At 38.9% G+C, this 26400-nt stretch overlaps 1 protein-coding gene across 1 annotated transcript in view; it reads left to right on the top strand.

Annotated features, from left to right (window-relative positions):
* RYR3 (ryanodine receptor 3) overlaps positions 1-26400 on the top strand; it is a 481871-nt gene that overhangs the window by 77290 nt on the left and 378181 nt on the right. The window contains exons 15-22 of the mRNA XM_061612803.1: positions 661-796; positions 5666-5761; positions 7704-7822; positions 10607-10740; positions 11727-11968; positions 15410-15602; positions 25709-25925; positions 26120-26224. Of these exons, the coding sequence (XP_061468787.1) occupies positions 661-796; positions 5666-5761; positions 7704-7822; positions 10607-10740; positions 11727-11968; positions 15410-15602; positions 25709-25925; positions 26120-26224 (1242 nt within the window). The remainder of the gene's footprint in view (positions 1-660; positions 797-5665; positions 5762-7703; positions 7823-10606; positions 10741-11726; positions 11969-15409; positions 15603-25708; positions 25926-26119; positions 26225-26400) is intronic.

The following is a 26400-nucleotide window of genomic DNA, read 5'->3' as shown; positions in this document are numbered from 1 at the left end:
AAGCCTACAAAGCTTAGGATGTAGTAGTTCCTCCACCATAAGATCTCCCAAACACCACCTTAGGATTGCTCAGTTAAAGTGTTTTATTTAACATTAATTCTGATCTGAACCATTATTTAATAGTTATGAGACTTCTAGTAGTTCAGTGAACAGGTACTTTTGCAATACACACATTTAGCACGTCTGAAAATACTTTGAAGGAAATGATCTGTAACATACAGCATATTGGTCTTTAAATAATGATTAGCAAGAGATAAATTCTGTGTTAGACAGTCTGTTTATAACTTCAATTAACAAATATGGAAATCATTAAAAGGTGGTTGGTCATAATCCATCTCTTTTGCAGCTGTTCATGTAGAAGTGATCATCATAGGGTTGAATTGAGCTCTTAACTCTTGAATTGAGCTCTTAACTCTCTCCTCCCTGGGCAGCCCTTGATTGCTTATATGTAGTGCTATCCCTGGCCAACGAGGAGGACCCATGCATGCCTCCCATAAAGCAATCAAACCATCATGCTCCATGTTCAGGTACTCATTTTCTAAGCCTGTGAGCCTGAAGCTGCATGAATGGAGTAGGGCCAATGAGGGCCAAATGAGATATAGTATCAGAGATCTGTGATCTGATCTTTTGACATCTTTTTCTTTGCTGACCTCTTTACAGGGGATGCTGGCACTGGTTTTGAACTGTATTGATCGCTTAAATGTCTACTATAGTACTGCTCATTTTGCAGGGGTTGGTAGAGAAGAAAATGGTATGGCATGGAAAGAAATTCTGAATCTTCTTTACAAACTGCTAGGTGAGTAGTACAGCTACAGTGGGAGAGTGCTATTGTGCTCATGTCCTGTTTGTGGGCTTCCCACAGAAAGCTGATTCAGTAGGGCTCTTATGGTAGTTTCCCCTAATAACAAATAAGCTATTAAAGTACACCCTACAAAATGTAACACTGTTTTAAACACATTTTTCCAACTTATTTTATGTTTATCTATATTATAAGGTACAGAGGAATTAAATAACAGTTTGATACAGATGTATTCAAGATCAAGTGCAGAGCTTGCATTGTTTATTCACATGATTATCCAGGAGTACGTTAAAATGAAGCAGAATTGTATTTAAGCGCAGCATACAAGTAAAGAAAAAGCTGAGTTCTCTTTATGTTCCTTGCTCATTATTTAAATATATATATAAACTGGCCTGTTTCAAATTCTTCATTCCATCTAAAAACAATCTATCTGCTTATTTCACAGATCCTAATTATGTAATTTAAGTAGCATATTTTATAATGTAATTTGGAATGGTGTTCAGTGCTAGCCCTACTCAGAGTTAGTTGATGAATATCACTAACTTAGGTTCATAAATTTCAATGGGTCTACTCCAAGTAAGACTTAGTTGAATACTGCTCTTGGTGTCTAGAAGAGTATGTTCCACAAATCACATACTATGCCTACTTTTCATTGAAAAAAATGTGTCCTTTTCTTTTATTATTCAGAAAGTATTCATATGTGTATAAAGAGAGACAAGGAAGGCTGAACATTTGAAGGCTCCTGCTCACAAATTATAAAAATGCAAGACCATAATGGGGTGTGTGTGTTCATTTGGGGAATTATCACTTTATGCCCTATTTCCACTTTCATTCTGGTGACATTTTCCTTGACAGTACTGTCACCATCCTAATATTGAAGTCTTCTTTCAGTTGTGGGTGTGAAATAGTGGGTTACTGTGGAGCAGTGATTAAGATCCCTTTTTTATCTCAGCCTGCTAAAGACTACTGACCTTTCCATTTCCATCCATGCAGAGATGCTGCTGCTGCTGCTGCAGAATAATAATTATCTGCTCTGTAGTATCTTTAAATTAGCAGGTGGACTTAAGGGCCACAGCTCACCCTACTATGAGCCTGCCCTGCAGCTGTGTAGAGAATCCTTCTACTCGGAAATGTGAGAAAATTAGAGACAGCTTTAAAAGTGCCTTCTCCCCCTCATAGTTAAGATATTGGCTTTATTTAAACTGTTAATTAGCACTGGTTGTATTTCATTAATAAACTATGGTCTAGAAGGCTGAGATATATAATGTGAAGAAATAGCAGAACTGGATTGGCACTGTGGCCCAATCTCCTTTATTGAGAAGTCATTCCTTCATTTATTGTAAGCATTACATTTGCAATGCCAAAGGCAATTTCAGACATTTCTGTTATTGTACAGCCACAAGAGTGGCTGTATACTATAGCCAGCATGGATTTTTAACATTCCGCAATGTTAAATCAAAAATACCCCCATGCCATTCTGATGCTTCCCATAAGTTCATTTCAAAACAAAACCTTACAAAACGTATAGTTCTGAACTCAGAAACACTTGCTTAACAACCCTGTCAATTTTCATGGCGATACACAAAACAGTCAAAGAGAACAGAGAGTTCAAAGTCTAAAAAGAGAGGAAAAAGCCACAGACCCCTTTTGGACTTTTCCCCCTGAGAGTTCTCATAATCTGTTGAAATTCATTAAAAATCAGCTATGTTCACAGAGTACCTGTAATCCTAATACTGACCTTGCCCCATAGTCTGACCTTCATCTTCTGCAGTTTAAAAGTTGAAAAAATGCCTGGCTGATTTTTAATTAATTTAAGAATTTTGGGTGGAAGCCAATGATAAGGGCGGGCATGCTCAGTAAGAACCAACTGTCAGTGTTCTAAAAGTCTCACAGCTGCTGGGCTTGCCTAATCAGGGCCCCCCCACCCACACCAGACTTTGATTTCATGTGAGACAGTCATGGCTTCCGTCAGAGAATCCTGGGAAGTGTAGTTTGTGAAGGGTGCTGAGAGGAGACTCCTATTCCCCTGAGAGAGCTCCAGTGACCAGACTAGTTTAACAGTCAGCCACTCTGATTGAAGATCTGTGAGGGGAACAGGGCGTCTCCTAGCAACTCTCAGCACCCTTCACTAACTACACTATCCCCTTCCCCTTCCCCCTCCTCCCCTTCCTCCTCCCAATGGTCAGTTTCAGGCTAATAAGAGGGCCACACCCACACCAGACTTGATTTCACTTGAGACAGTCATGGCTTCTCTCAAAGAATCCTGGGAAGTGTAGTTTGTGAAGGGTGCTGAGAGGAGACTCCTATTCCCCTGAGAGAATGGTTAACAGTCAGCCACTCTGATTGAAGGTCTGTGAGAGGAACAGGGTGTCTCCTAGCAACTCTCAGCACCCTTCACTAACTACACTTCCCAGGATTCTTTGAGAGAAGCCATGACTGTCCAAAGTAAAAAAAAGGCCTGGGGAGGATGTGGCCTGGGACAGCTTTGGTTTAAATTTGGGTGAGAGGCTACATGTGCCTGCTGTAGAATAAAAAGGTGGGGGAAACACTGAAAAGCAATGATACTGTTCACAGTGTTTTCCTTTTGGAAAGGAAAGGGCTTCCCTTCTGCCCAGTGCCCACCCACCCAATTTCTCCCCTTCCCTGGGTCAGTGTTGGACTAGGACAGCGTTTCCCAACTAGTGGGCCACCAGATGTTGTTGGACCATAATTCCCATATTTCCTGACCATTGGCAATGCTGGCTGAGGCTGATGGGAGTTGTGGTCCAACAACATCTGGTGGCCCACTAGTTGGGAAAGGCTGGACTAGGACCTGGGAGACCAGGGTTCGAATCCCCACACAGCCATGAAGCTGACTGGGTGACCTTGAGCCAGTCACTGCCTCTCAGCCTCAGAGGAAGCCAATGGTAAAACCACCTCTGAATACCATTTACCATGAAAACCCTATTCAAAGGGTCACCATAAGTTCGGTTGACTTGAAGGCAATCCATTGCCATTTTCAAACATGATTGCACAGAAATAAATCCCATTGAACTGCAAATGATCAAACTAGGGTTGCCAGGCCCAGCCTCCAAGAGGTCTTCTATATCTTTAAAAGTTGTGCAGGGGGAAGGCAGAATTTCACCTTGTGGTTTTTCCCATTACAGTGTTGCAAAAAAACCTGCACTTGGCTGAATTTTCTCTTCTCTTAAAGATACAGAATTATTCTCAGGGCCTAAGCCTAGCAACCCTAGATCAAACCCACCCTCCCTTCTCCCTCCTATCCCCTCCCTCTTGCCCCTTTCCCCTTTCTTTGCCCCTCCCTCCCCATCCCTGTCCTTCCCCCTTCCTTTGCCCTCCCCTCCCCATCTTCTTTCAGTTTCCCCCTCCTCCCCTTCCCCTTCCTCCTCCCCATGGTCAGTTTTACCTATCTTAAGCATGATTGCACGGAAGTAAATACCATTGAACTCTATAAGCATGCAAATGATCAAACCTGCCCTCCCCTCCCCCTTCCTTTGACCCCCTCCAATACGCTCTTTCCCCTTCTCCCCTGGTCAGTTTTTCCTATTCTAACCTTGATTGCATAGGAGTAAATCCCATTGAACTCAATAAGCATGCAAATGACCAGACCGGCTTTCCCCCTCCTTCCCCTCTCCTCTCCCTTCCTCCTCCTCTTGCTTCTTCTTCCTCACCTGCCCACTCCAGCCCTCCCCCCCTCCCCCTGGTCAGTTTTACCTATTCTAAGCATGATTGCACAGGAGTAAATCGCACTGAACTCAATAAACATGCAAATGATCAAACCTGTCCTTCTCCTCCCCTCCCCCTCCAGCCTGCTCCCATCCCAGTCCTCCCCTCTGCCTTTCCTCCCCTCCCTCTTCCTCTTGCTCCTCCTGCCCTCCCCATCCCCTATGGTCAGTTTCACCTATCCTAAGCATGATTGCAGGGGAGTAAATCCCACTGAACTCAATAGGTATGCAAATGGTCAATCCATTCTCAGCAAACTTGCACAGGATCCCATTTCTTATCTCCCAGATTAAAAAGCAAGGAAATTCACTAATAGTCAAAACACCTTGTGGTTTAAGAATGTACCTATAGCCCACAGATATTTCTATCAAACTTTAAAAACCATATGCTCAGAGGCACATGTTACTAAATTCTTCCAAGCTACACAGGAAGTGGATTGGACTGTGAAAGACCAACCCAAATTGTGTTCTCATTTTGACAAATTTGTAGGGCAGTCCAATATCTCAGAGAGGAGGTCAGGTCTCCTGCTCCCCTGGTGCATTCACTATAGCTGCCCAATTTCCCTGCTTTTTAAAGGTTGATAGAAATATCTGTGGGGTATAGGTACATTCTTAAACCGCAAGGTTTTTTGACTATTAGTAAATTCTTGCTATATATTTCTTGATTAAAGAGTTGGAAGAGTCTACTATGTTTTCATTTATAGTGTTTATATGAAAACTGAATTAGATCTCATTCAGGCAATGTAAACAGAATATTCTTATGGGTACATTTAGTCTATCAGATCCAGAAATGATGGCTTAATGATATAAACTTGTTATTCAATATCATTTAATTTTTGCCCCTACTGGGACTCTAATAATTATCTACAGTAGAGTGCTCCAATAAACCATTACAAATTCCTTTGTCTACTTAGGGTTATAATCCTTATACATGGTTACCTGGGAGTGATTCCCCTGAACTCAGTGTGACTTACCTCTGAGTAAATATGTATAGGATTGCACCACAAGTCATGATAGGTATAAGTGCTTAAATAGTGAAATAGCTGCATACATTTGGTGGAGAGATGATAGCGTCTTATTTTTTGGAATTTTACTAAAGCATTTTTATTCAGAGATGACTGGTCATCTCAAATCTTTCTTTCAGCTGCTCTCATTCGTGGTAACAGAAATAATTGTGCCCAGTTTTCTAATAATCTGGATTGGCTAATTAGCAAATTAGATAGACTAGAATCTTCTTCAGGTAAGATGTTTTTATTTTATATAAATAAGTTATTGATTTTATTGTGTGTATATAGTCTACAGGCCACTTATGAAAGTTTGCAGAGTTAACCAGAGTATTGTACATGATTCAGATTATTTGTTACTGACTCATTTTATCTATCTATCTATCTATCTATCTATCTATCTATCTATCTATCTATCTATCTATCTATCTATCTATCTATCTATCTATCTATCTATCTATCTATCTATCTATCTATCTATCTATCTATCTATCTATCTATCTATCTATCTATCTATCTATCTATCTATCTATCTAAAATATCCATAAGGAATGTGCATGAACTGGTGATTCATCCAGAGTTCCACTAGTGCAAATGGACTTCCATTTCCTCTCCTTCCCCATGTGCCCCTAAAATCTACTCTGGAGGCTCCCCCAATCCGCCGGAACTCAGTGGATGTGAGGTGGGATGGAGGGGACAGGGGAGGAAGTTGTTGTTGTTATGTGCCTTCAAGTTGATTGCAACTTAAGGCGACCCTATGAATCAGTGACCTCCAAGAGCATCTGTCATGAACCACCCTGTTCAGATCTTAAAAGGTCAGGTCTGTGGCTTCCTTTATGGAATCAAGCCATCTCTTGTTTGGCCTTCCTCTTTTTCTACTCCCTTCTGTTTTTCCTAGCATTATTGTATTTTCTAGTGAATCATGTCTTCTCATGATGTGTCCAAAGTATGATAACCTCAGTTTTATCATTTTAGCTTCTAGTGACAGTTTTGGTTTAATTTGTTCTAACACCCAATTATTTGTCTTTTTCGCAGTCCATGGTATGTGCAAAGCCCTCCTCCAACACCACATTTCAAATGAGTTGATTTTTCTCTTACCCCCTTTTTTCACTGTCCAACTTTCACATCCATACAGGGTGAGGAAGAGGAATTTCAATTGTACACGGAGAAGTGCTTGTGCCAGTGGAACTGCCATGTTGCATATGGTCCAAAGTTTACAACAAAGTAGAAGTTAGGGAGAGCTGGCTGGAGTGGTTGGGAAGAAGGACTGAGCTGGTATTGTGGCTGCTGCTTTTAAGCCACACCATACATTTAAAGCATGTGACTTCCCCCAAAGGATCATGGGAACTGTAGTTTGTTAAGGGAACTGGGAAATTGTAGCTCTGTGAGGGAGAAGCCACAGTTCCCAGAATCCTTGGGGGGAAGTCATGTCCTCTAAATATATGGTGTGGATTTATAGTAAGCAAGGCCCATTTGAATAGGATACTTTTCTGCCTCTCCCTCTGTGGCATTATCTGCTTCACACTCATTTCTAGAGGTAGCTATCTACCTTTGACTTGCCAGGGCGCTATTGTTCCTTCTGATAGCCTCTAACAATACCATAGGTGACTCTGATTACATTAAAAGGCATGAGTTTCAGTTGTGATAATGATTTATGATTTTATTTATATAGAAAATATGAGTTAAATGTTTTGTTTACATACTTATTAAAATATTTAAATAGGAAGGCTATACACTTCTTAATTGTGGGCATTTTGTTATTCTTTCTGAAATGCAAAAGATAGCCCATTTATTAATGGATCAGTCTTCCAAGTCTCACTCTTCCAAAAGTGGCCTCCATTTGAATGTGGCTCTTTCTTGATGACTTTGCTGTCTTTTCATAAAGGCAGTGCAGAGATGTATTTGAAGAAAATCAAATATATTTGTCCCTATATTTTACATTTAGTAATTGATATGTTTTGAAAATCCAGATCTAATTCAAATAATTTTGTCTTGATGCTCCCAAAGCCTGTTTCAAATAACTTCATTCTTTACAGGCTAGAGATATAATAGACCAGGAAAGTGGAGGCATTTTCTTCATTTCCATTAGGATGTTCTTTTCTTCAGTTTTTCAGTTATGTTCAGTACACTGCCTTCTTAAATGTCAATATAATCTTTGTACCTGTGGCATTCATACAGGTATTTTGGAAGTGTTGCACTGCATCTTGATTGAAAGCCCAGAGGCTTTAAATTTGATAGAAGAAGGCCATATCAAATCTATCATCTCATTGCTGGATAAGCATGGGCGCAACCATAAGGTAAACTTGGCAAATGCAAGATGTGTCATTAATCTGCAGATGGATTTATAGACAAAACACATGGGTCTTTATCATATCTATTGTATATTGTGTTACAAAAAGAAGAAAACACGTAATGATGAAAATCTGTACACTCGCAAACAATAAAGAACATGTGTGAATTCAAAATACAGTAATACATTGGTTAACTAATCCTCCAGGAACTAAGCTCCTTTGAAGGAAGGCTTTTTAAAAGGTGAAACTGACAAGCTTTGCTTCAGCTATAAACTTTCCAAGCCTGTGCCTTCTTCACTTTAAGGTGAAACTGACAAGCCAGTGTCTTTGCTTTGCTATCAGTAAACTGTTAAGCCTGCGCCTTTGTTTTGCTAGGGTGAAACTGAAAAGCCTGTGTATTTGCTTGGCATTAAAGAGATCTCTTGCTTTCTCCCAGGGTTGGGTAGGGAAGGATCCAATACAATTCGGGGGGGGCACTCTTTAAAGCCCCTGTTGAAGCTGCCCCCACCATCTATGAGTGGGTATAGGAAGCTATTCCTATTATTTTCATGTTATTCTACCTGTGGTTCCAAAGTTTCTGTTAAAAAAGTAATGTCCAGGAATGTATATACTTTGTTAACAGGTATTACTGTATAGATATATTTCTCTGTTCATGCTAAATCTGATTTCTTAGCTTATTTTCTAGTGTGCTATAACCAGGCATTGAACCAGTGAAGAGATAATACTCTCCTAACCACAGGTGCTGCAGACATAATAATCTGCTAAGCGCATTTTAGTCTCAGGAATGTATGCTGATAGTCACTGTGACAATCCCTGGATAATTATTATTATTGAATTAATTAAATATTTATTTTCTTACAAAGAAAAATAAACACAAGTATAAAAATACATCAATAAAAGCAATACAATTTACAAAAATTAAACTAAATAACAAATAACATTATTAAGAAAAAAATTATTATTACAATAGTGGGAGCAAATCCCCCCACCTATTAACAGCAGTTAAGCAGTTCATAGATGCCATCAACCAAGGATCTGGAATCCAGTTCAAAACACACTTTCAGTTCCTGGTTTAAGTGAAACCCTGTTTAGCTTTAGCTATGGTTATTGTGTGTGCCAGTTTAAATGGGGGAAGGAATTTGTTCTTGGGAAGGAAGATCCACGAGGAGAGCACACACATTTATGGGCCTGGAAACCTGTTATATAAATGGATGTGTAAAAAACAGTGTTGTGTCTGCACTAGGGATGTGCTTGAATTTCACAAAATTTGAATTTGACACTGGATTTTCTATTTATTCGCTTTTTTTTGTCCTCATAGATATTTTTTCCCCTGAGGCTTTCTGCACCTGGAGCGGATTTTTTAAATTAAAAAATCACCTCAAAATCTTGATATTAATATTTCATTTTGTCAAAATGCTTGCCTGTGTTGCCTTGTCTGTTCCACCACTGCTGAGGAGCCCTGCATCACTGCCACAAACTACTAATTAAATGTTTATTAAATTAAACTGGGCAATTCACTTGCTAGCTGTTGCCACCACCACCTTGACAGCTTTTTTAGGTGGGAAACACGAACAGCTTGCAGGAAGGAACATTCACGTCAAGCTGCAGTTTGCAACGTCACCTCCTGTGGCACTTGGAAGTGAAGTGTGCCATTTACATTTTCTTGTAAATAAAAATAATATTTTCAAGATAAATGTAAAACTTAACACACAACACGAATAGAGACTAGGAAAACATAGATAAAAACTCAAAAAAATGATAGAAATATTATTTATATTATTTTTAATATATATATTTTTAACATATTTATAAAAAATATCAATATTTTTTGCAAAAAAAGAGAATAGATAATTATAGTAAATAGCAGACATCAATCCCTGATGAAGTGATACCAGAACGAAGTTCAACAGAGCGAGAATTGAACCAGCACCAAAATGCTGATCCTGCCCCTAGTCTGTACTGGCTATTTATATGGTGGTTTGTAATAATAATAATAAATAATAAAATTTTATTTTTAGGCCGCCTATCTGGCTGAATGAACAGCCACTCTAGGCGGCGTACATAATTAATTTTAAAATACAGTTATAAAATACACATATAAATACAATTATATTTAGTTTACCCCCATCTGTACACTATAAAACTAAAATTAACTAGGGGTTCTATATGCCCGCTGAAATAGCCATGTTTTTAGTCCTTTACGGAATAATTATAATTAATGTATAATGTATAATTATAGCAGGTGTGGGGAACCCAGTGGGCCACATATAACACCTGTGACCTCCTAATCTACCTGCTGGTCTCCCCTTTCAGGCCCTGTCCACTCACCAGGCCCCCATTTCCTCCACTCCAGGCCCCCTGCCCTCCACAGCTCCAGCCACTAAGAGGAGTTTGGAAGTTTTCACTGCTTCTCTGATTAATTGCCATTTTCTCAACAGATGAAATGCTGACCTCGGCTCCTACTGGTAGGAAGGGCAGGATAGAAATTTAATAAATAATAAATAAATAAATAAACAAATGGAATTTTATCAAAAAGAGAAGCCATTTTTGCCAGGGGAGGGGAGAGGGAGCACATGAGCCTAAGATTCACTGTGACTCATTCCTGTCATAGTAAACCTTGTTTTATTACAATGTCTGACCTCTCCCATTATTTGCCACCCTAGGCTCCTTCTGGGAGGAAGGGCAGGATATAAATTTAATAAATAAATTTTAAAAAAACATTATTTCAGATAGTTTTCCTTAGTATTAAAATTAGAATTTAAAAGACCAACTTCTTATCATGTCTTCCAGGTTCTTGATGTGCTTTGCTCGCTTTGTCTTTGTAATGGAGTAGCAGTACGTGCTAATCAGAATTTAATCTGTGACAATCTTCTTCCTCGAAGAGATCTGCTCTTGCAAACACGGCTTGTGAATGATGTTACAAGGTATGATGCATATGTCAGTCACATAGGCTATATCTTATTTATTTGATTATGTCTATTGAAATATCTCTGTAACAGCCCCAACTGCCCTACCCCTGCATCATCCTGGTAAGCTACAGTGATGCCAATATATGTAGGGTAGCTTCATGGCATTATCTCGCCACACCAGCTATCCCTGATGTGCAGTGTATTCCTAACAGTGTTTACACAGTTCAAAGGGATTTATTCCCTCTATGAATGCCACATGGACCCAGGGTGTGTTTTAAAGGCATATGGTTTAAAAACACACAATTTCCCCCCCAGGGTCCATCCATACGAGGCTACCACCTTGCTAAAGCTGTGCAGGTCTGTGTCTGGATGGGTGACTGCTTGGGAACCATATGTACATTGCTTTGGGTTCCAAGATAGAAGAAAGGTGGGATATAAATGTAAAAAAACAAATATTTGTATATTACAGCAGTCTCAGATTTCTTTGTCATCTTATCCCTGTCGCTCAGAGTGAATTATGTTGTATCCTTACAATAACACTTCAAGGAAAAGGAAATAAATTGTGATTTGCTTAAGGCTATCCAATGAACATGATGGCTATGCAGGAATTTGACCATGGGCCTAACAAATGCATAACCAGAAGTGTATCAACTGCACCACATTGTATTTTTCATTTCTCAGAAATTGGCTTATAGCTGAGTACCCCAAGCACAAAACTGTTGGATACCCTGGGAATAACAATACTATAAAAATGATATAAGTTATCAGAAGGGTTTAGTTTGCTATTTTCTGTGCCTATATATTGTCTGTTAGGTAGTTCTAATTATATGATTTGTCTACTTATTTTATTTTAAACTGGACAATATATTATTCATAATTATTATGGTTTCCCCAAAGTAGGAAACCACAGATCACTTTTCAAAGTATAGTGCTAGGTAGACACACAACAATGTAATAATACTGTACATTTTACACTCTCTTTGTTCTCTATCTTTTTTTAGTATGAGGCCAAACATATTTCTTGGAATTGCTGAGGGCTCAGCACAATATAAGAAATGGTACTTTGAACTAATAATTGATCAAGTAGACCCATTTTTGACGGCAGAACCTACACATCTACGGGTTGGCTGGGCTTCAGCATTAGGCTACGCTCCTTATCCTGGAGGTGGGGAAGGATGGGGAGGCAACGGTGTTGGTGATGACCTATACTCATACGGCTTTGATGGACTTCATCTATGGTCTGGTGAGAACTGACTTAAAATTGTGAACAGGAACAAACAATGTGAACATTCTCAAAGCAGGGTTTTTAAGGAAACACTTCCCCCCCCCTTTGAAAGCACATTTTTAGCTCCCCAAATACCAAATGTTTATGGGTAAAAATTCAGGGACCATAGCAGACAGAAAGGAATTAAAAGGATATCCAATATTAGCCCATTGATTTAAACATTAAATCAGCCTTAGTTTCAGCCTTAGTTTTAGATATCAGCCTTAGTTTCTTAAATATATTGAGCCTCTAAAATGTGTCAGGCTAGTCTTGTTTTGTTTTGTTTTGTTTTGTTCAAGAGCTGTAGTTACATTCCACAGAATGGTACTCCCATAGAAACCCAATTTAAATTCATGGGAGTTGTGGAGGAGAACTCCTTTGTTGTGTTAAATCACATGGAAAATTGAGCATTTTAAAAGTGCATGCTATTTGAAATTGAGTAACAGGAAATAAGATAATGGATTTTCTTTGTATTAGACTCTGCCCCCAAAAGCCATAATTCAAAAATATTTTTTTGCTTTGACTATAATTCTTGCAAGGGGAAGATATATTTGATATATAGCCTCAATTAAGATAGATTTTTAAAATCACTGTAGAAGATTATGGGGTATAGACAATACAGAATGAAGTGGCATCATACTGAAGGTTTGAATTTTGGATATGAATAGGAATATTGTTCATGCAGATATATAGCATACATTACTGAAACATTAATACTTTTCTTATATTAGTTGTAATCTGTAGTCTGATTTCCATGCCATGTTTTGTTATTGAAAAGCTCTTCCTGCATGGCCAGTGTTATTTTTTAAATTTAATTTCTATTGTTGTTGTTATGTGCCTTCAAGTCGATTACAACTTATGGCAACCCTATAAATCAGTGACCTCCAAGAGCATCTGTCATGAACCACCCTGTTCAGATCTTGTAAGTTCAGGTCTGTGGCTTCCTTTATGGAATCAATCCCTCTCTTCTTTGGCCTTCCTCTTTTTCTACTTCCTTCTGTTTTTCCTAGCATTATTGTCTTCTCTAGTGAATCATGTCTTCTCGTTATGTGTCCAAAGTAGGATAACCTAAGTTTCATCATTTTTGCTTCTAGTGACAGTTCTGGTTTAATTTGTTCTAACACCCAATTATTTGTCTTTTTCTCAGTCCATGGTATGCGCAAAGATCTCCTCCAACACATTTCAAATGAATTGATTTTTCTCTTATCCGCTGTTTTCACTGTCCAACTTTCACATCCATACATAAAGATCGGGAATACCATGGTCTGAATGATCCTGACTTTAGTGTTCAGTGATACATCTTTGCATTTGAGGATCTTTTCTAGTTCTCTCATAGCTGCCCTCCCCAGTCCTAGCCTTCTTCTGATTTCTTGACTATTGTCTGCATTTTGGTTAATGGCTGTGCCGAGATATTAATCCTTGACAAGTTCAATGTCCTCACTGTCAACTGTAAAGTTACATAAATCTTCTGTTGTCATTACTTTAGTCTTTTTGACGTTCAGCTGCAGTCCTGCTTTTGTGCTTTCCTCTTTATACAGCCACAAGAGTGGCTGTATACTATAGCCAACGTGGATTTTTCACATTCCGCAATGTTAAATTGAAAATACCCTCCATGCCATTCTGATGCTTCCCATAAGCTCATTTCAAAACAAAACCTTACAAAACTTACAGTTCTGAACTCAGAAATGCTTGCTTAACAACCCTCTCATTTGAAATACCAACCCAAATTGTGTTTGCATTTTGACAAATTTGTAGGGGAATACAATATCTCAGAGAGGTCAGGTCTCCTGCTCCCCTGGTGAATTCACTATAGCTACCCAATTTCCCTGCATTTTAAAGTTTGATAGAAATATCTGTGGGCTATAGGTATGTTCTTAAACCACAAGGTTTTTTGCCTATTAGTGAATTAACTTTCATCAGCATTCTTTTCAAATCATTACTGGTTTCTGCTAGTAATATGATATCGTCTGCATATCTTCAATTATATTTCTCCCTCTAATTTTCACACCTTCATCTTGGTCCAATCCTGCTTTCCGTATGATATGTTCTGCATATAGATTAAACAAATAGGGTGGTAAAATACACCCTTGTCTCACACCCTTTCCAATTGGGAACTAGTCGATTTCTCCATATTCTGTCCTTACAGTAGCCTCTTGTCCAGAATATAGGTTACGCATCAGGACAATCAGATGCTGTGGCACCACCATTTCTTTTAAAGCATTCCATAGTTTTTCATGATCTACACAGTCAAAGACTTTGCTGTAATCTATAAAGCACAGGGTGATTTTCTTCTGAAATTCCTTGGTCCGTTCCATTATCCTGTGTATGATTGCAATATGATCTCTGGTGCCTCTTGCCTTTCTAAATCCAGCTTGGATGTCTGGCATTTCTTGTGCCCTTCGATTCAATATCTCCAGTTTACAAGAAAAACAATGCAAATAATAAAAATATAGTACTCCCCACAAAAACAATTATAAAATGTACAGAATAAAAAATGGCAGTAAAAACAAATGGTAACGTAAAACAGTAAAAGCCTGGGGCAATAAAAATATATTTCTCCCAAACACATAAATGTGAGCACCAGGTGAACCACCCAGGGGAGAGAGTTCCATAAGTAGGATGCCACAACAGATAAGGCCCTCTTCATGATCTATTTATGATTAAATGATTCTAGCACATGCATATCCCTTGTTATTTTACTTAAGCACCAATGCCAACTTTCTCCAGGGCTTTCTATATTGGAAATACTGCCTGTGTTTAGCCAATCGGATAGCAATGTCAACCACCCTGAGGGCTTTGCAAGCACCTTCCTTCAGTTTATGACATACTTAGTTTGCATAGACAGAGTTATCAGAAACTGGTGGATGGTAGTTCTTCATTTTGTAAAGAGCAGGAGTGGGAAACCCTTCCCCCCTGAGGGTCACATTTCCTTGGGGTACATGGATTGAGGGCCACATGCCCGTGATAGGTAGGGCTGGAGCAGGTGGTGGGTGGGGCAGTAGGGACAAGAAGCATGAAGAGCTGAAGAAGAATAGGCATTCTTGTTCTTATTTCACCATGGAATAAGACAAGAAAAGAAGATAAAAATTACTTGAATATCTTGTACTGTGTGGATGTCTAAATGTATCCACCATGAGAGGAGGACATTATTTCCAGCTGTGGATGTGATTAATGTAAGCATTGTTGTGTAGTTTATCAGCTTAGATGATGCATCTCATTTGTTCACTTATTAATTAGAAGTATTTGCAAGTGTAATGAAGGGGCAAGGCCATTTGGGAGGTTATTTTATTTTCAAGCAAGGTCATATTTTGAGTTTGAAAGAAAACAGTGTGCTTTGAAATGCCACAAAAATCTCATAATTCTTTGCAATGACAGTTTCAAAGTCAAAAACCTTTCTTTCTGTGAATGCCTGCTTTTTAGGTCGAGTGCCCAGAGGAGTTGCGTCTGTCAATCAGCATTTGCTAGCATCTGATGACGTGGTCAGCTGTTGCTTGGATTTAGGGGCACCCAGCATTTCTTTCCGCATTAATGGTCAGCCTGTGCAAGGAATGTTTGAGAACTTCAACACTGATGGACTTTTTTTCCCTGTGGTGAGCTTCTCAGCTGGTGTCAAGTAAGTCGATCCTTCTTTCAGATAAATAGTTTGACGTGTTTGCCAAGCTGTTGTATTCTATTGAATACTGCCAAATGTGGTCCTGGCATCCTATTCGTGAGATACTTCGCAGCTGTCAGTCATGAAGAGAAAAACAATTTTATGTTGAAACCCTGACTCATAGATAATGGACAATGAAATACAGAGTCTTTGATACCTCTTGTCTTTGGTTTGATCTCTTCCTAAGTTGGCACTGAGTGAAGTCACTATTATTTAAGGGTTTTTTTCGTGACCTATGTGAAATGATTTAGGTCTCTGTCATTTATCAGTGGACAAGTGTCTACACATAACACCACACTTGGCATTAACAGAGATCTTTCTTGGCAGCATAAACAAAAGGTCATACTCTCTTCTCACATAAAAGGATTTAAGAAACAGTGATGAATCAGTATGGCTTATGCTTCATTGCTCAGTTGCATAAAATAATATGGAGAAGAACTTTGAAGTTCAGAGGTGTTGACTTGATACCTTTTTCAAGTTCTAATATAATTTTTTAAATTGTAGTCACTTCAAAAATTATCCCTCTTGCGTGTGTGTATGTTTAACAAAAGGAACAACCACTTACTAAACCAGGGTAGCCAATGTGGTGCCCTTCACATGTTGGCTGTTATAACTCCCATCAGCCCCAGTGAGCATAGTCAATGGTCTGGGATGATGTGAGTTGTAACCAACAACATCTGGAGGGCACAACATTGGCTATCCTTACCCTAAACTATATAGGGCAGGGATACCTGAAGGACTGCCTTCTCCCAACTAAACCTATTTACATACTTCAGTGTTCAGAGAAACCCTGCTGCATGTCCCACCTCCATCATAGGTGTGATTGGTGAGTTTTGTGGAGAGGTCTTTCTTGATAGTGGCACCCAAATTATGGAACATCTTACCGTAAGATATTTGACTGTTCTCTGTATGCCTTAAGGTGCCAAGTAAAAATTGCCTGTGACTTTGTTACATACTTGCATTGTTTTTTATTCTCTTGCTGCTGTTGTATATAGTGTTTTTTCTTTGTTGTCAGTTTTGTATTGCTTTGCTTCTAATAGTTTTCTTGAAGTTATTATCCACTTTGGGAGCTCCATTGTAGAGTTGAAAGGCACAATAAAACTATTTAGTAAATAAATAAACTCACTAGAATCTACATGAACATAATATCAGATGGATCTAAAAGTTCTGGAAAAAATATTAAACAGGGAGACCAAAGCAGTCCTAAGCATGCTTACTCATTATTTCCTAGTAAGTGTGCTTTAAATAAACCATGTATTTATAAATCTGTTCGAAATAGGTTGGCAGGCAGTTTGAAAGCTCAAGATTTTGCAAAGATTAAATGTTGCGATGCACTGTAAGTGTGCCTTCCCTTGAAAAGAATTTGAAAGTTGCAACTAGTGCAGAATGTGGCTGCTAAATTGCTTGCAGGAACAACTGGGAGGGCTCACGTAACACAGATTCTGAAAAAACTGCACCGATTGCCTATTCACTTCCTGGCCCAATTCAAGGTCTTGTCTTTGACATATAAAACTCCAAACACACCTTTCCACACAGGCTTTTGCGGACGGCTGAATGTGCGTTTTCATTTTGAATGTTATATTGTTTTGTTTTTGGATTGGTTTTTGATATGCTTGTATTTTTGTTCTTATTATACCCAGGGACTTTTTGTGAAGGATGGGTAACAAATATTCATAATAAATAAATTACAGGAAAGTCTTGGAAATGTAGATGAATTTTTATCCTTTTTTAAAAGAAGTGAACAATTTCAGAGCTATAACTGATTTAAAGTGCATTTCCTCCTTACCTTACCTCCTTACCAAAGTGGAACATCATTCTGAAAACATTAAAACATTTTCTCAGTTGTAAACATACACATTGTGTTGAAAAGGAGTTCAATTACATTATGTTTTAAGTACTGTAAAGGTATGTTCAGCTTCCTTGGATACCATTATGTAGCACAAATAAACAATGAAGGTTCTTAATATTTAAGGCATATCTGTGTAGAGATTTTTGTTTCTAGTAATGTATAATAATTTGAATTATATAAGTGCATTGATTGCAATATTTAAAATACTTAAAATAGTTAGAAGAAACAAATCACCAGGAACAGATGGCATACCAATAAAGTTGCTACAAGCTACTGAGACTGAATCTGTCCAAATTTTGACAACAATTTTTCAACATATATGGAAAATAAAACAATGGCCCACAGACTGGAAGTGTTCAATATACATCCCAATTCCAAAGAAAGGGGATCCCAAGGAATGCAATAATTATTGAACTGTTGCCTTAATATCCCATGCACATAAAGTAATGCCCAAGATTCTACAACAAAGGCTCTTACCATATATGGAGTGAGAAATGCCAGATGTCAGAGGTACCAGAGATCATATTGCAAACATACGTTGGATAATGAAACAGACCAAGGAATTTCAGAAGAAAATCACCCTGTGCTTTGTAGATTACAGCAAAATCTTTGACTGTGTAAATCATGAAAAACTATGGAATGCTTTAAAAGAAATGGGGGTGCCACAGCATCTGATTGTCCTAACGTGCAACCTATATTCTGGACAAGAGGCTATTGTTAGGACAGAATATGGAGAAACAGATTGGTTCCCAGTCAGAAAGGGTGTGAGATGGGTGTATTTTATCACCCTATTTGTATGCAGAACGTATTATTTATTATTTATTTATTACTGGCATTTGTTAGTCGCTTTTTTTCAACAGTAGAACTCAAAGCAACTTACAACAAGAAAAAAACACAATAATTGAAATAACTTATAACAAGAGCAAACAATTGCAAAACATTTTCAAAGAAAATAATACAACCATAATAAAAAAATAGCAAATATGACAACAATACAAGAATTAATACCACACTATAAATATAACATATAATAGAAGGCCACATTACACATTCAGTCAGTACAGCAAAAGTAGGAAAAGAATTAGAGCAGCTTCAACTTAGCCTCCACCAGTCTCCATCAGCCACCACCCTAGTTCTTCCCAGTGGCCCAGAGGGACGGCGGAGGGACGGCAGAGGTGCAGGTCTCCTCTTGGTGTAGAGGTGCTGGCGAGGGTGGCAGTGCGGCGCTGCGTGGGGACTCCTCAGATGAGGAGACCTTGAAGCCGGACAGAGCGAAAGGAGAGGGGGATGGAGTGGAGGAGGGAGAGACGGTGGGGTGGCTAGTCCAGGCCAGTTGAAAGGCAGGCAGGGGCCTGGGGGGGCTGCTCGCCCAAGTCCACCAGAGTCGGGGCGGAGGCAGGCACTGGGAAGGGAGCTGGGGGGGCGGCGGGCTTCCTCTCCCTCACCTCCAGCTGCTCATCGTCCACTTCTTTTTCATCCTCCTCCTCTTCCTCTTCCTCATATTATACGGAAAGCGGGATTGGACCAAGATGAAGGAGATATGAAAATTGGAGGGAGAAATATCAGCAATTTAAGATATGCAGATGATACCATACTACTAGCAGAAACAAGTAATGATTTGAAACGAATGCTGATGAAAGTTAAAGAGGAAAGCACAAAAGCAGGACTACAGCTGAACGTCAAGAAGATTAGAGTAATGACAACAGAAGATTTATGTAACTTTAAAGTTGACAATGAGGACATTGAACTTGTCAAGGATTATCAATACCTCGGCACTGTCATTAACCAAAATGGAGACAATAGTCAAGAAATCAGAAGAAGGCTAGGACTGGGGAGGGCAGCTATGAGAGAACCAGAAAAGGTCCTCAAATGCAAAGATGTACCACCGAACACTAAAGTCAGGATCATTCAGACCATGGTATTTCCCATCTCTATGTATGGTTGTGAAAAGCAGATAAGAGAAAAATCATCTCATTTGAAATGTGGTGTTGGAGGAGAGCTTTGCGGATACCATGGACTGCGAAAAAAAATAATAATTGGGTGTTAGAACAAATTAAACCAGAACTATTATTAGACGCTAACATGATGAAACTGAGGTTATCCTACTTTGGACACATAATGAGAAGACATGATTTGCTAGAGAAGGCAATAATGCTGGGGAAAACAGAAGGAAGTAGAAAAAGTGGAAGGCCAAACAAGAGATGGATTGATTCCATAAAGGAAGCCACAGACCTGAACTTACAAGATCTGAAAAGGGTGGTTTGTAACAGATGCTATTGGAGGTCGTTGATTCATAGGGTCGCCATAAGTCATAATCGACATGAAGGCATATAACAACAACATTGATTGCAGCTAAAGACAAATATGAAATGAATTCTAGCAGATTAATCTATTTCTCGTTAAGAGGGTATAGGAAACTCAAGGGTCCAGATGTGTTGACATGAAAAGTTAACTTCTTTGAAAGAAATGACTGGTGCTCTTTGTAATTGAACAGGTGGTGTGTTAAATAGTGGTGTTGTGGTACTGCCTGTATCTGAAACTCACACTATGTCACAGGGAAAAATAAGTAGGCACTTGTCATATTCCTGAAACTCATCCTAGGAAAATTATGTAAAACAGCTAGAGATGTCATCATAGCTGCTCACAGTTGGAAGAAAGGCCTAAGAAAATGTGTTCAAATGACTTTTAGCACTAATTTGTGTCAGTTCAGCAGTGAACTGGTGTTTTATATTAGTTAAATATTTATATAACTATTTGAAACATTGACTCAAAAGTTTTGTGCTTCTCAAATGAACTCATGGTTGGTAAGAACCTCACTGTGCATCTGTTACTTTTTCATAAACAAATAATGAAACAAACATGATTTTGTAAATCAATTAAATAAAATTTAAATTAAAAAAATGTTTGCCTGGAAAATCTCCATCATTAGAAATGAGTTGTCTGATACTCTTCTAAAAAGCACAATAAAGGAAGTACTAATAAGAAGTTGTGTATCAAATTATTTCCTCCCAATCCTAGTAAATGTTGCAGTATTACTCTGTAGAGGATAAAGCCCCTTCATGTCATCGATCACAGGATATCCCTATCATATTATACTTATTGTTCAATATTCATACAATTTTAACTTTTTCAACAGTAAAGTGGCACCCTTAATGTGAATACTTCTCCATTTTATAATGTGAATATATCTTTCCATTTTATTATTTGTAATAAAATGTGTTCTATATACCACGCCACATAGTATCTGTGCCATGTTATGACTGTGCCAGTTTTTTGTTCATGGTGTCATTACTTCACCAGGCACATGCCATGATTGTTTAATTACCCACATTTAAGATTCCAATGGGAAATGGTATTGGCTATGTTTGCATCTCTTTTTCTCTCCTGCCTTAAAGGGCAAGAAGCATCTTTAAAGCAAGAAAGGGTTTCTAGGTTGCAAAGTCAAGAGGACAAAACAGGCTAGATGCACAGTTGTTATAGCCCTGCCCTTGCCAGTCTGGGAGCCTAGCAGGACTAGAAGCCTAGTCTGCACTGTATCGTAGTGTGAATGCAGTCTTCTTTCTTTGTCTTAAGAGATGGAAGGGAAACTGGCTAATATGCATGTATTGCAACATGGCTCTGCACCATATTTTTGGGATGGAAACCAATGCACAGCGAAATTTATGCTACCGGTCTTAGCTTTAAATCCCAGGCATGTTTCAGCAGCAGGTAACTGGTGACAGTGGCAAGTTGTTGGTAATGTGTAGTATGGACAGACAAGTAATAAGGGCAGTTTAGGTGAATGGTGCAGGATGTGAATTACCTATCTGCATTATTAATACTTCTGCTTATACATGTGGGTGGATGCAATATCCACATGACAGAAGTAGAGCTTGGGGTGATTTGGGTTGGGGCTGTGGTGCTGGGAGAATTTTAAACATTTTCCCCACCACCATTTCCCAATTAAAATTGCCACCAAAGCTGCTATTAGCCATTGTGGGGGTGGGGTGGGGAATATTGGTACCTGCCTGTTTCCCCCTTTATGGTTAATAGCAGCTTCATTCATTATTTAAATTATTTAAAAATCTTTAAAGCTAAGGTGCTCCCACAGATAATGTACGGAGTCTCCGTTTGGGGATGGGACAATAGGAATATAACCTTCCTAGAGTCTATCCAAAACAACTTTCTTAGGCGCTTATTTCCCTTCCTCCGGGTACATCAGCAGCAATGCTACGGGCAGAGACAGGCCTCCCCCTGCTGTGTGCACATTTACATCTTACCCTCATGAAATTCTTTAGATCTACCTATGCACTCCAAGGCAGGGAAATCCTAAAACTCTGTCTCGATCACCCCTTTTCCTTCAATTTATGGGGTTGTAAATTAGATGATCTGATACATAGATATCATATCTCTCTACAGGAATTTACCTCAATTCCAAATAACAACTGGCTCCGTGAGGTTGTCTTTCTCCACTCTATGAATTTAGACAGACTAGCTTTAATCAACTCTAAGGTTGCCCCTTGGTTTTGGAGGTTTAAGTTTGACTACCAATGTTCCTTATACCTTATACATCCCCTCCCTCTCGCACTTAGACAGGCTTTTACTGCTCTACGTTTTCTCTCTCTCCCTAACGCCGATAGAGAGGGCCGGATCTCTGGAATCCCCAAGGATCAAAGGTTCTTTATTTGTGGCTCTAATATGGCAGAGGACCTTCCTCACGTAATGTTTTACTGTCCAATCTATAAAAATCCCAGATCCAAATTCCTTTGGAAATGGACAGATACCTACTTGCTTAATTCAGTAGAGGACAAAATAACCTTCCTATTGTCTGACTCCAATTTGGAGGTGACCTACAATGTATCCTTGTTCGCAATTGCTGCGCGAAAACTTCGAGCTAATTATAATCCGTCTTATGAAATAGATGGGTTGTATTCATGTAATAGTTAGGGATTCATTGTTGTCTGTTTTAACATTTTGTTTTAAATCTATATAAATTTTACTGTACCTGTTTTATGCACTTGTGTTGGCCTATGGCCCTGCAATTCTTAATAAAGTAAAGTATTTAAATTGAGAAAACAGCATGGAAAGAAATGGTTGATCCTCCTCCCATGCTATGGCCCTAATCCAAGTCATCCCACGCAGCAGCTTTTAGCCAATGAAAGTTCAGTCACAGGAAGGGCCAAGCCTCACTGGTATCTCTTGGTAGGGCTGGGAATGTCTGAAATCCTGGAGAGCTGCTGCCAGTCAGTATAGACAATACTGAGCTAGATGGATGAATGGTCTGCCTCAATATAAGACAGCCTCCTGTATTCCTGTGCTCCTATATCCTGTTTAGTATGGCCCTAAGAGAGCATAGACAGCTGCCTTACACTAGCTCAGACTGTTTAGCCATCCGTCCCAGTGTTGTCTCCTCAAACCAACTGCAGCTCTCCATGGTCTCAGGAAGAGTTTTTTTCACATCACCTATCACCTGATCCTTGCAAGGATCAACCATCAAGATATCATCCCTAGGAAACGTGGCAAACCTAGCAGCTATATAGTAGCAGGCAGCTGCAAGAGACTGGCTTTTGGAAATTACCTGATTCCCAGAATCAAGAGGATTGTGCTCTGTGGTGGTTGATTCCTGGCTTGAGCTGCCTTCAGTTTCCTATTGCAATTATCATTCCCACTTGATGCATAGAGTAGGGAATACATACTTATTTCATCTGCAAGGCTTCTGCTGCCCCTCATGGTAGGACAGAGAATCATGTATGCTACAGGTTTGTACATGATTGTACTTTTACACTTTTCTTTTGGTTCTTTTTATGTTGCTTTTTCTCCTTTGGTCATTTCTGAATAAGTTCCTCTGTTCTTCTTCAGACTTGTTTAAAGGGGGAAGGTACCATCTTCATATAGAGAGAAAGCGATGGGTGCCGTTAAAGCCAACCAGAAGCATTTCTCTCATTTGTTCTAGATGAAAGATGTAGGCCTGCTGCAAAATATATTTGAACAACCTTGTAGTTCCAGAGCTGTTGCTGCTTTTTGAAGGAAAATAGTACTCTACAGAAAATTTGGAGGTTTCTCTTGTGGAATATCTGGATCTCAAAAGGATGATGTGCTTAGTTTCTAATCTGTGCACCTGTCCTCCCTTATGAACAATAGCCTGATTATGAGGCAGGACTGTAGGACAATAAAATTGGAAACTTTCTTTCTGGCCCATTGTCCCTAGTTGGGAAACAGTATGATTGTTTACTCTGCATAACATGATACACAATTTCAAAACATGGCTGATACAAACCATATTATGCTGTCCTCATTTAGATATTGAAAGAGACTGAGAACACAGTTATCTTGTAAATTGTCATCTCTTTTTGCAGTGACCTTGTATTATCTGGTTAGTTACTATTTTGAGAGAGAGAGCTCACTGATACATGATACATATTTAATCTACTTAACCATATGTCATTGTATGCAAACCATCAAAGTTTTATCTGCTTTTATTGGACGAGGTGGGTAACATGCAGCTAATTGGCTCAATGGTGAACATCAATAAGTGTAATAAATGTGAGTCAAGACGAACCATCACCTAACAGGAATCTGGCTGTGCTGTCACGGTGACACCAGGTTCTTCTAAATGAAAAAAAAAAGGTATAGGTGACAAATGTGTAACAATGGACAGATAATATTGCGGGGGGGGGCAGGACAATCTCAGTTTACCAAGTCAGGAGATAATACTTTGCAGATACACTGGAAAAGAAAGTTTTCTTTCTTGCAGCATGGATGTTGAAGTCCCTCAGAATAACTGCCTGGGGCTTTCCAGCACCATGCCAGAGACTGCCTCTGCAAGCTCAGGCAGGCAGACTGTTGTGTAGACGTGTGGATAATACACCAGCAGACTCTGTTCTCTCTCTCTGGCCCAAACCAACTGTACATTCTCAAGTCTAGCAACTTTGCAAACTGGTTTGCTGGAGAAGAAGTTGAATTTTTATGAATGATGGCAACCCCTGTCCTCCAATCTATTTTGGTGCTTCATAAAGTACTTGAGAGAAAATTGTTGGGTCAAGTCAGAGCCGCCCAGCTCATCCGCCCAGGTCTTGGTAATGCAATGACAAGTAGTTAAGGATGGGACAGTTCTGGGTTGCCAAGGGAATTGGAATGTTAGAAAATGGAAAGTTGTGGCACTTAGACCACAGGGAGTAGAGGAGAAGGAATGGAGGGCTAGTGAGGAAGAAGAAAGTGTTGTGAATTTGTGGAGTACATATGGTGAGGGGAAGACTGTGACCGAATGCTGGAAGTGGCTGTGGAGGATAAAAGTGGAACAAAACAGTGATAGAGGACAGAATGGCTGTAAGGTGCAGGGTGATCCAGCAGCCTGCAATGCTAAGGATCAGCATGAGAGCATTGCCTTATCCAGACAATACAATGGCATCATATGGAGCTTGGCTGGGGAGAAGGACTATAGTATTGGTTCACTGTATAAGAAAGGATAGATGAAAGGGCATTAAATGCTGGAGAAAACTTATTTCTTTCCTCATTTATAGTAAAAGCTATTTTAACAAAGGTGTTTGTGTAGGCTTCCAAACTCCCTAACCAGAAGGCAACTTTAGAACGTAACCTTCCACCTGTACATGAGCAAACAATAGACATATTTAAAGTAAAGTTGCCTATAATGGAAACTGAAAACTAGAGGTAAAAGTGAAAAGCAGTAAATGTTAGTAAGTTCTTGCCTTAAAAAATGTTATTTGTTCAACGTACATAAAAAATTGATGAGGTGGTTACATGATGTCTTGAAGGTTGGATACTAAAGATTATTAATCACATATGGCACAAGACCTATGGGGAAATCATTTGTGATGATATCCAACTACGTCATGCTCACAGCAAAGCCACTGAAATCAATACACATAGGTTACCCAAGTTCATTGATTTCAATGAAAAATGCCAATGGGTCTAATTTCAGTATGACTAACATTAGATGCCACTCTTAGATTTTTGTCCTTACTTGATTGCATTTGAATATTCTACCTTAGACACTTTTTATTGTCTGTAAAAAGATTTCAACTGTGGTTAGAAATTATTTTATCAATAAATAATGGAAAATTTTAAAATAACAAAGTATACCTTTTCACTGTTCTTTAATAAAATTGCTTCTTAATTTGTGGGGTGAGAATTAGAGTGTTATAGATAGCCTTTATATCGTTATTTTTTTTAAATCACCTTCTTGAAATACCTTATACTTTTTCCATTTGCAATTGTGTAGAGTGCGTTTCTTAATGGGTGGGCGCCATGGAGAGTTCAAGTTTCTACCTCCTACTAGCTACGTTCCATGCTATGAAGCTTTGCTTCCAAAAGAGAAGATGAAATTGGAGCCAGTTAAAGAATATAAGAGAGATTCTGATGGAATTAGAGATTTGCTTGGTACCACACAATTTCTCTCCCAAGCTAATTTTATCCCTTGTCCAATTGACACCAGCCAGGTAAGTTCAATTGAAAAGTATCAATATGTAAAATATATCTGACTGAAATTTTAATTAAGAGGGCACTTTTATTTAGTACTACACCACCCTTCTAATGTGTATTGTATGATTTGTCATCTGATAATGAATAAAATACACATAGGATATTGCTGATAATTTTTTATCTTGTTGAAACTTCACATATTTTCTTATAGATTGTTTTGCCTCTCCATCTTGAGAAGATCAGAGACAAGCTTGCTGAAAATATCCATGAACTCTGGGGAATGAATAAAATAGAACTTGGCTGGACTTATGGCAAGGTATAACTTGCAAGTAATTCTGTGAGGGGAAAAGAGCCTTATGCATCGAAACTCTGGAGAAGTTTTTAAAAACCACAATCAACATTCAGATGTATTAAAACCAATATTTCATAATCATCATGGTTTATTTTTATGCTGCCTTCCCACAGTAATCTGTGCTCAGGGCAGCTCACAAC

The sequence above is a fragment of the Rhineura floridana genome, chromosome 2, assembly GCF_030035675.1.
Source record: "Rhineura floridana isolate rRhiFlo1 chromosome 2, rRhiFlo1.hap2, whole genome shotgun sequence".
Lineage (NCBI taxonomy): Eukaryota > Metazoa > Chordata > Lepidosauria > Squamata > Rhineuridae > Rhineura > Rhineura floridana.
This window is presented reverse-complemented; position numbering and strand designations above follow the sequence as displayed.